Genomic DNA, 10637 nt, shown 5'->3' on the forward strand with positions numbered 1-10637 from the left:
CATAGATTTGCTTCTATTGACTCTAAATTTCAGGCATTTAAAACTTTTAATTTAATTATAGGTTCTGTGTATGCTACAGATTATTCAAATGCCAGTTCTACAGGGCTGTTTGATCCTTTTACGGTAAGCATCTTTTGAAATAACACTTACTGTCCTTTATTCTGTCAGATTAATTCTTATTTTTACTCTCTCTCTGTTATTTCAGAGGAGTTGGAGTTCTGGGTTTTGCAAATTATTGTCCATCCCCATGTCTATATATCCTCCAGTGAAAGACACAAGGTAAAATGAAGGCATACTGTGAAAGAAGTATGTGACACACAATTCAATAAATTATTTCTAGAAAAATATTACAAAAACTTGTGTAGGTACTTAAAACGTTTTATAAAAGTGAAGTCAAAAATAAATTAAATTATAAATATGTGCAGTTGCATATTTTCGTTTCTAAATTCAAACGTGTGAATTTCTAAATTCAAAATTTTTGTATTTTATTCTTCCAATAAAATATATTTTAAATAGTTTAATGATTTAAAAAAATAATTACTGATAGTTGATTAAAGGGACTCTTCATTGTATGCTGAAGACTCATCCTTTCTTTCTTGTCTGTAATTTAAAAAATGGTGATTTCAGTGCAATGACTTGAACATTTATTTTCAGTTGCAATTTTGGCTCAGTTGACCCTGAAATATTTGGGGTGCCTATTCCAATAATGGCATTGGTGAGTATAAATCTTTTATGTCTTTTGTAATTAGTTAGCTTCTGTAACTGTTCATTTATCATATGGTGTACTCTATGATTTCTAAGGCTCTCTTATTCTAGGGTTGGTTGCAAAATTTTGTTCCAAAATCTTACCTTTCATTTTGGGGGAAATAAAATATTTCTAACCTTTTGTAATTGTGGAAGAGACCATCTAGAGAAGACTAATTTTGCGGTTAAGCCCTGAACTAGAGATTAAAATAACTGGGTTCTGTTCTATGTGCTAACAGTGGCTGGGATTTTTTTCTTACTTTTGACCAGTCTTCTAACTTTTGACCTGCCCACATGGCTGGGGCTGGTTTCCATGGGGGCCTCAGCAGCCACCACTCTCTGATAGCATGCGGCCAGGGTTTCTTTGGAGACTGGCCCCAACAGCACTTGCAGGTTGGGGAGCTGCTCCAGGGCCGAGCTGGGATCTTGCAGTAGTGACAGCATGGTCTGAAGCTGGGGCAGAGCCGTGATCTGCAACCTGCATACTCCAGGCAAGGGCATGCAGGCAGTGGATCATGGCTCTGCCTGTCTCTGTACCGTGCTGCAAGGAGCTGGGGCAGAGCCGCAATCTGCCACCTGCATGCCCCTGCCCTGAGAATGCAGTCTTCAGATTGCAGTTTTGCCCTAGCTCCAGACCACACTGTCACTGCCGCAAGATCCTGTTCCGGCCCCAGAACAGCTCTCTGCCCTGCTGCGTACCTTGCTAGCGCTTTTGGGTCTGGTCTCCACAGTAACTCTGGCTCCACACTGTCACAATGTGGCTGTTGCTGGGGTCTCCGTGGAAACTGGCACCAGCCACATGGGCAGGGGCTGCTGGAAAATGGATTCCATTGGTGGCTGGACCCAGCCTGCAGGCCGGACTTTGCCCACCCCTGCAATCTCTCTCTTGTGTATGGTGGGGAAAAATTGAAAGACACAGGCATCTATTTAACTTTAAGTTACCTTAATATTGAATTATAGCATGCCGATTGTATTCATATTCATATTTAGTTCTATTAAAAACCTATATGTTAAAATATGTTTTAACTTATTTTAAGTTCTCACAGAATGTCCAGTGTGCTGCTAGCTATTCTAGTGGGTGAGAGCACTACTGAAATAACAATGTGATGAAAGATGACAGACTTTGATGGTTATTGTTAAAATAACCTTTCAAAGAAACTGAAGGGAAAAAGCAAACAAACTGTGTGGAGAAAAGTGTTGTAGTCTGTTATTGTCTTGTCTAGTTCTTTTGTGTACATTGTAAACTATGAGCCATTTGTATTGGAGAACATGGAGGAAAATCTTGTGCTTTAAAAATCCAGCTGGAGTTTGGGCTAGTAATTTGTACTTATTTTTTTATTGCAGGTGGCAGATCAGCAATCAGCCACCTTTGGAGAATGCTGCTTTCATCCAGGAGATGTTAAATTGACCATGGGAACAGGTACCTTTTGGAATGTTAATACAGGGAGCCAACTTCACGCACCTCGGGGAGGTAAGCTGATGACATTTTAAATAGCTTTAAATTATTTGACACTTTGAAGGTTGTCTACAGTGAATGGTAAAATAAATTATTATTGCTTTTGGATATACAAAAGCAGACTGACAGGCGTTTTAATGATGAGTTTGTGAGCTTTTAATTATAATTTAAAAATGCAGATGTCTACCCAGGAAGATACTCAGAACACTGGTGAACGTGTATGTTTGATATCACAGACTTTAAGAAAAAGATGTGTGGGCTAGGATTTCAAATAAAAATAAGGAAGCTAGTCACATCACCAGTTGTCCATCCCTCATTGAACTTCTGATTGTAGCATAGCTTACAAGTTTTTGTCATGTGACAGGCCTTTCCCTTGTCCACTAATTTTTTGTAACCCATACCAGAGATGTCCAAATCCTTTTTGGAAATTCCATCTTGTGCCATGATCCTATGTTCTCTTTTGCCATATAGAGCAGAGTCCTATAATTCAATTTCTGTATTGTGAGACAACTTGGCCCTGAGGCAGAAGTTACTGTAGCATGCCAATGAGTATGGTTTTGGAGGGTGAAAATTACTGCAGTTCACTATTGCACGTGGCTGTGCAGAGAGAAGCTGGAAGACTTTTTGGGATTCACGTAGACCTGAAAGGAGGACCTGCTGGAGGATGTAGATGGTGGGAAGCAATCTGATAAAACTGATTTGAAAGTATATAGCAGATTTGTATGGCATAATGCATGCTGCTATTGCCATCTTAATTCCAATCGTACTCAAGTAGGAGAACTCTCTGTGTGCGCCCCATCGTTAGGGATCCTGTTTTTTTCTGATTAAAAAAATCCAAAATTATGTGGTTTAAAAAGTCCCAAACTCTGTGGTTAAAAACTCCAAATCCTCTGTTTTTCTTCAATTAAAATGAAATGCCACTATATATCTATATACACAATCGCCAATTGCCCATCAAGAATGACAGGGGGTGAGGGGGAGAAGGGACGGAGTGCCGCCACCCACCAGCCTATGTTGCTGCTGCTCTGCCTCTGGCCCTGTGAGCTCTCCCCGTTTGGCTTTGTCTGCCCCCCACTACTCCACCCCATGAAGCTGCCGCCTCCCAGGCGTGGAGGAGCAGGGGAAGCTTGCATGTGGCAGCCACAGCCATCACTTGTGCTGCCGCCGCTCCCTCCCAGCTGTTCTCAGGGCCCAGCCGCAGTGGGGTGCCACCACTGTGCCCTGCCCTTCCCGTTCCTGCTTCCTTCCCCACCTCCTCCCTGCCACCTCCCCCTCCCTGCCAGATTTTGTTGGGGCCTGGGAGTGGCGAGGCCAGAGTTGGGGGGTAAGACTAGCACTGTGCTGCCAGCACCCCATGCTGCTGCCTCCCAGGAGCAGGGGGGGAGAAGCTTGCCCCACTGTCCCCTCTGTCCCCCTTGGCCAGTACCCCCTGCCGCCACTGCCTCCAGGGAGCAGGGGCAGGGGTGAGGCCAGCACCTTGCCCCTCTGCTCCGTCAGCTTTGTCCCCCTGCTCTGCCTTACTGTTGCCGCCTTCTGTCTGGAACACTGTTGGAACACTCTGGTTGTTTCAGACAACCAGTCAGAGTACGAATAAAGTGTTACAGACGACAAAAGCTGTTGTGTGTGTATATAGATGTGTGTGTGTGTGTGTGTGTGTGTGTGTGTGTGTGTGTGTGTGTGTAACACACACACACACACACACAAACGTATGTGTATATATAACACCTATATATTTTGGCATTTGCTTTTGGTTTTTTTTATCACGGAAAATCAAAGTTTGCTCTGCCCCCTTCATTTACCAGGACACAGGTCCAACTGCGGCTGTCCCCCCGCTGTTTTGTGGTGCTGAGCAACCCTGATAAGTCAGTGCCCTGCCCTTGCCCATACCAGTGCCCCTGACTGTCAACCCACAGTCCTCCACCCCTCTTGCTGTGCTGGCCCCTCACTCCTGAGCCGCAGCCCCCAGCTGCCAGGGCTACGGAACCTGGTGGCTGCATCCTGCCTGGTCCCTGCCCTGTAGACACTAGCCACAGCTTGCAACCGAGTGGGGAGGACCCATCATGAGAGGGCGGAGCAGGATGGCAAGACTCATTGCTGCCACTGCCAGGACCCCTGTGTCAGCCACACTGCCAGGAGCGTGAGGAGTAGCAGACTGGGGGATGGAGGTCTGCTCTGCCCTCGTCTCCTCCTGTTGCCCTAAGAACCATTTGGTTCTCTTCCCAAGTGGAGCAAGAGCAAACAGTGGGGTTGATATTGCCTTAAAGTATGCTTCATTCCCTCCAAGTGAGGGCCTATTCATTCCCTCCAAATAAGGACCCATTTAACTCTTTAATAAATCCATTTTATTGAGTATTATAACGTATTAACTCCAAGCATGTATATAGATATAATCTTAGCAAGCAAGTGATTGTATATTATCAGTCCTAATAATACACATCTCTAGACCTGGCCAAGCATCTCAGCAGGCTGGTTCGTTAAAGGGAGATCAGTTGTCTTCAGTTCTCAGGCATCATTAGGGTGAGGGAAAGGGGAAGAGGGGGAGGGGAGGAAAGGGGAACTTCCTTTGTTCATGTGATCATATTTACAGTCCTTTAGTCAAGTAGCTACCAATTAAGCCAATTTTCTGTTTTTCGTCAACAACTTGGGTTACGTCTTCACTTTATCATTGTTTTCCCCTCTTCTCGGTACCAGAAATAATCGGCTTCAGATCTGGGTGGAATGCGCCATTACAAACCCTTTTATCCATAAGAAGTCTTTATCATCAGACTCTTGCAGAAAAATAAGCTACATCAGACCCTTTTTTTCTGTAGAAAGCAAGTTCCACAATAACATAGCCTGTGGCATATGCTAGCTTTGCAAATGCACTTTAGCCCACTTAGGTCAAAGCTGCTAGGCGTGGTAGGCCTAAGGGACCATTTCAGTCCTGTCAAATGTCAAGAGGCTGAACTGTCTGTACACTCCTGCTGCTAGCTGCTCATGCCCCAGGCTGCCACCACATTGCCTCCTACTCTGCCTCTCCTCCAGCATAGAGCCATGGCCCAGCACATGAGCAGATGGTGGCAGGAGAAAGTGAGGGCAGCGTGCTGCCGCACCCTGGCCCATTACTCTTTGCACTGCTGCTTATGGAGCTGGTGTGAAGGTCCTCATGGAAGCAGTGATGGCAAAGTGTTTTGCTGCCCTGTTTTACCAGCTCCTGCCCGCTGGGCCACATGCCTGCTTGTGGATGCAGAAAGCTGGAGGGGAGTACATGCCTGCCCCTGCCCTCACAATGCCTCACCTATGCCCCCACCATAGACTTATCTGCAGCGAGCTGTGGGAGCTGCTCTCCATCACACTTCCTGGCTGCCATGTGCATGTGTACATATGCACGTGCCTGTGGTGCCCCCAGCCTGTGATCACCCTCCTCTTGTTCCCCTAAGCAGCCCCTTGCAGGCTGGAACTCTGCCAGCCTGCAAGGAGAAACCCACAGTTTCCTGCGTTTTTATCCTTTAAAGGAGAAAATCCTTTAAATTTTCTTTCAAGGAGAAAATCTGTGTTTCTCTGTGGCCAACAGAAAACCTGAGTCCCTGCTTATCATTTTGCAGGCCTGGGATGAGGAACTTCTGTGTAAGTGCACCATCATGCACTTGTCTGTCAAGTTATTTCCAACCTTCCAATATCAGAGCCCATGACTAAGGGAGGCCATGCTTATGCAGAAGTGGATTGTACTTGCTGTCTGGAAATTAGATTACATTAGATCTGTGACTAACTAGTGTTAACAAATCAACTGGAGTTAACAAATATCTTAACTGCAAAGTGTGTTACTTTCTTGTTCTGCAAGATCTTATAGATCATAGGGATTGGGATGGATCCGTGATTGCCAATATGTGAAGCACTGGAAAGGTGCATGATGACATCAAGGTTCTGAGAAGATCAGGCATTTGCATGCTTGGTTGTCTAACCTGGTTCCTTTCCAATATTGTAGTCAGTGTGGATTGCAGGGGGGACCCTTCAAATGATGTGCTAAGGCTGAGGAAGCTATATCCTGATAGGATAGGGCCACACACAATATTCATTTACATATTTGGTGGTTGTGGAGTGTTGGTTGGGTATATGCTGTATGTACTACTCAAATCCAAGGCAAGGTTCTTTTTCACCAGTCAGCGTGGTGCGGGGGGAGCCTTGTCTTGAATTTGAGCACCAGCCTGGGGCAGGCAGTAGCTCAGCTCTGACTTTGGTCCTGTGCTGAAGCCAGAGTTGAGCTGCCACTTGTCCCAGGCTGGAATCATTTGTTTTGCAGGGGAGCATAGGGAAGACTGAGATAGGGAAACCTGCAGCCTGCTACACGTCACATGTATACCCCCTATGCCTGCTCCTTCCCCCTAGCTGCCTCCTTCTCCCTTATGTTCTATTCCAACTCCAGCCCTGACCCTGCCTGGCTGGGAGCTGCTACCACTTTTCCCAGGATGGGCTGGGCTGGGGCCACACTGCTGCCAAGTTCCCTGGGACCAGAACAGAGCTACAGCAGAAGGTGGTGGGTGCCTGGGGGGGCAGAAGGGGGCAGGCACAGGCACAGGCGGCTGGGGGCAGGCTGCAGGAGGAAGCAGGGGGTGTGAGAGGCAGGGGCTGGGGCTGCTCTGATGCTGAGTGGCCAGGAGGAGTAAAGCTGATAGCAGAAGGTAAGGTTTGGGGTGGACAAGGAGTGTGGGTGGCAGGGGAGGCACAGGTAAGGTGTGGCAGAGCTGTAGTGGAAGGTACGGTTTCGGGTGGGCAGGGAGTATGGTAGGGACAGGCACGGTGTGAGGCGGCAGGCTGTAGGGGGTGGGAAGGGCAGGTACGGGGGGTGTAGGAGGTAGAGGGCAGGCAGTGGGAGGGCATAGCAGGTAAAGGGCAGGTGATGGGAGGGACAAGGGGCTGGGATTTGGCTCCTTGCCCCCACTACTGCTTTCTCTGTCACTGCAATTGTGGGAGGGAGGGGGATGGATTTTAAGACAACCTTCCAGTAATTAAATTTGATACATGGAAAATTATAACAAATTTATAATTTTCCATATGTAGAATCTAATTATTGGGTTGGGGTCGTCTTAAATTCAGTGTTGTCCTGGATTCGGGTAAACATGGTATGTGAAAAGCTTTAAAGCAAGATGGTGCTGCCTTTAAAAGACTTGTATGGCAGTGTCAGATATTATATACGAGTTCTTTTATGTCCCACACAACCTCTGCCCTGATAGAAATGTCTTTTCCCATGGAGCAGATCCTGAATACTGGTGAATAATACTGATCAATAATAAATTCTCATAACTGGGAAGTGCCCTAGTAAGAAATGCAAGCCCCAGTGATGCCTTATGTACTTACACTCATGCCATATTTAGCAGTTCTAAAGAATAATTAATTTGTGTTGTTTTATGGATTACTGCCATGGGTTGGGGTTTTGAATTTCCTGTTCTAATTATTTTTTCAACCTGTTGTGTGAAGGGACTGCTAATGCACAAGAGGCATTTTGTCCCTGATGAATTTTATGGATTGCGGTCAGTAAGATTTGTTTTGTTTGCTGAGTTATGTATTGATTTGTTTGTATCTTCCCCTGTTAGCTCCCTGGGGTAATAGGGTGTCTGTTTAAGAGGTCATGGTGATTGGTTGCTTTGTTATTATACATAACACTAGCCAATTGTCCGTCAAGAATGACAGGGGCGAGGGTAGCAGGTGGGAATGGAGCCCCGTGCCCCCATCCCCCTCCAGTCTGGGCCCATTCCTGACTTCCCTCCTGCTGCTTGGGGTGCGGACCTGCTCCCCACCCTCCCAGCTGCAGCAGCAGGGGGATGGGAGGAGCAGGCCTGGGCCCGATGTGGGGGAGGGCCAGCCCTCAGGGTGGGGAGAGGCCAGGCCACCATGACATTGGGGGGTGGAGCAGCGGACCCAGGCCAACCCAGTGATGGTGGGGGAACAGGATGAGCGGGCTTGGGGCTGATGTGGGGGATGTGGGAGAAGTGGGCCTGGGCCCGAGGGGGGGAGGAGGCACACTCCTCCCCTCCCCTGCTGCTGCCACGTTGGGCTGGGCCTGCTGTTCCTCCCCCCAGCCATTGCTACAGCAAACTGGCTTCTCGAGCCCGATCCTCCCCTACAACCCCACATCAGACCCAGGCTCACTCCTCCCCTCCACCCCCCACCATGTTGGGCCTGCTTCTCTGACCACCCCACCATGTCAGGCCCGCTCCCCCCTTCCACTTGGAGTCTGGGACCTCTCCCCCATTCCTCCCTTCCCCACTGCCGCAGCTGGCCCAGGCCTGCTGCCCACCCACACCAGGGCTGGGGCTGCTCCCCCCACCTGCCACTTGGGGTCCAGGCCCACTCCAGGAGCAATGTATAGGGGGTGCACGCAAGTGCACATGCACCCGCTGAGTGTAGTGGTGCATCCCCCTTGGTCAGCACTCGCCATCCCACCCCCGCCTTCAACAGCGCCTTTGGCATCTGTGGGAGCTCCCCTGCTTACCGCCACCGTGTCCCCCAAGCCGCCAGGGGCACGTGCCGTTCATGCCCTCTACCCTGCAGTGCTGCCGGCTCAAAGGAGCAGGGTGGGGGGTGAAGACAGCTCCTTCCCCTGCCCACATCGGGTCTACTCCTCCCCTCACCACCACTGTGTCAGCCCTGCAGGCAGGGACAACGGAAGTGGGGAGGAGCTGGCTGAGGCCAGTGCCAGTGGGCACCCCCCCCCGGTGGCATCCTAACCCCACCCTGCACTGCTGCCGCCATTACCTCCAAGGGGGGGGGGAGGGGCACGCTCCATTGTTGCCACCTGAAGGAGCAGGGCAGCAGGGGCGGGGCTAGTGCTGTTGGTCCAAGGAGCTGTCCCCTGCCCCTGCTCTGTCCCTTGTGTCCTCACCATCATGGTGCACAGGCTTCCACCTGTCCAAATGCTTCTTCGTGCTCTGATTGGTTGTCAGCCAGTCAGAGTGCAAATAAAACGTTACAGACAGACAGACATAGGCTTTTATAATATTAAAAGAATACTGAAATACAGTGTGAGTGATTGATGCACACACTCACCAAGAATGGAATCTATTGGTAGTATAGTGACATAGCCAGGCACTCAGGGCACAGGGGTAGTAACAACTTTCAGTTGCCTCTGCAATTGCAACTGTAATTGTGATTGTGCAGCTCCCAGCAGCAGCCACTTTTCTGCCATCTTTTTTTTCTGTGCTTGCCATGTTTTTTCCACCCTTGTTATATGCCACTGGTACATACCAGTTGCATGTGTGATTGGATTAATCTTAGATACCAGTGTCTGGAACTATATTTTAACGCCCTAAGCCCTTGCAACCACTGTAACAGATGGTATAAGGGGCAGAGTAGCCTTAGTAAGAAGACACTGACAGATGGCTGCCTGTGGCTGTGGGATGGAATCCTGCAATATTCTCATCTATCTGAACTTAAAATATTATTTGTTAGCTACTGGTGTTATAATTTCTAATATACAGCTAGATGACACATAAGGTGGTTTAAGGAAAAAATCAATAAATTTTTCCTTGAGGGAAAAAGAATACAGATGGGGCTCCTCTCTCTTTGCCGCTTTTGTACATAAGGCCAAGATCTTCCCAGACATTTGGCAGCACGTGTTAGCAATTACAGTGCCAGGTGACATCTCTGCTTAGGTGATAGAAATAGGATAGCATGTTGCTCAATAGCTCAAGCTTTTTTGGAGTGCACACTCAAATAGAACAGGCTAAAATTACATCTACTAAAGTTTTTGATGCAGAAGTCTTCAAAATCAGACAAACCAGTTGACAGTCTACTTTCTGCTGGTCAGTTGCACTCCTGAGAGCCACAAAAAAATCAAACCCAAAAGACTCTTCTAAATTGTGCTCTTTTGTGGCTTCTTCCTTGACACAGGGCAGAGGCCAGAGGAAGAGATCCATCAACAACCAGGAACGATGTAGTTCTCTCACTTACCAGGAGGCAAGATCTAAATTAGTGTTGATGATTGACTGCTGCCTTTGGTAAATGTCATATTGCCTCCATACTGACTAGAAGACAAAATGCACATACACCAAGGAAACTGATGCACCAAGTACAACCAGTAACATAGATAAAATCCTGTTTGACTTTCCTAGGTCATGTACCAACATGTGTGTGTGCAACATGCCACAACAAGGGTGGCTTAGATGGTTTTATCAGCCTCACAGACAGTAAGGAGTGGATGGTGTATACTCTCCCTTGTCTCTTTCCAGAAGAATTTTTTTTTAAATTTTTGGACTAGTGCAATGGCACCCAACCTTCTGGCCCCGTGGGCTGGATGAGTGGTACCGGGTTTGTCCATGGGCTGGATCCTATGCAGAATCAGCACATGGGGTTGATCTGTGAGTGTGATCCAGCATTCTGGCCTGATCCCATATGTACCTGGATCTGGCCATGTGTCACTGCAGTCTGGTGTGCAGGGCCACGTTATCCAGCCCATAGACCC

At 48.0% G+C, this 10637-nt stretch overlaps 1 protein-coding gene across 1 annotated transcript in view; it reads left to right on the forward strand.

Moving 5' to 3' along the window:
* Nucleotides 1–10637, forward strand: part of GK5 (glycerol kinase 5 (putative)) — a gene marked incomplete at its 5' end in the record, with an annotated part of 74611 nt that overhangs the window by 15255 nt on the left and 48719 nt on the right. Inside the window, 4 exons of the mRNA XM_019503072.1 lie at nucleotides 62–123; nucleotides 206–279; nucleotides 655–715; nucleotides 2089–2215. Coding sequence (XP_019358617.1) covers nucleotides 62–123; nucleotides 206–279; nucleotides 655–715; nucleotides 2089–2215 — 324 coding nt within the window. The remainder of the gene's footprint in view (nucleotides 1–61; nucleotides 124–205; nucleotides 280–654; nucleotides 716–2088; nucleotides 2216–10637) is intronic.

This window comes from Gavialis gangeticus, unplaced genomic scaffold (assembly GCF_001723915.1).
Source record: "Gavialis gangeticus isolate Ggan-Ray unplaced genomic scaffold, GavGan_comp1, whole genome shotgun sequence".
Lineage (NCBI taxonomy): Eukaryota > Metazoa > Chordata > Crocodylia > Gavialidae > Gavialis > Gavialis gangeticus.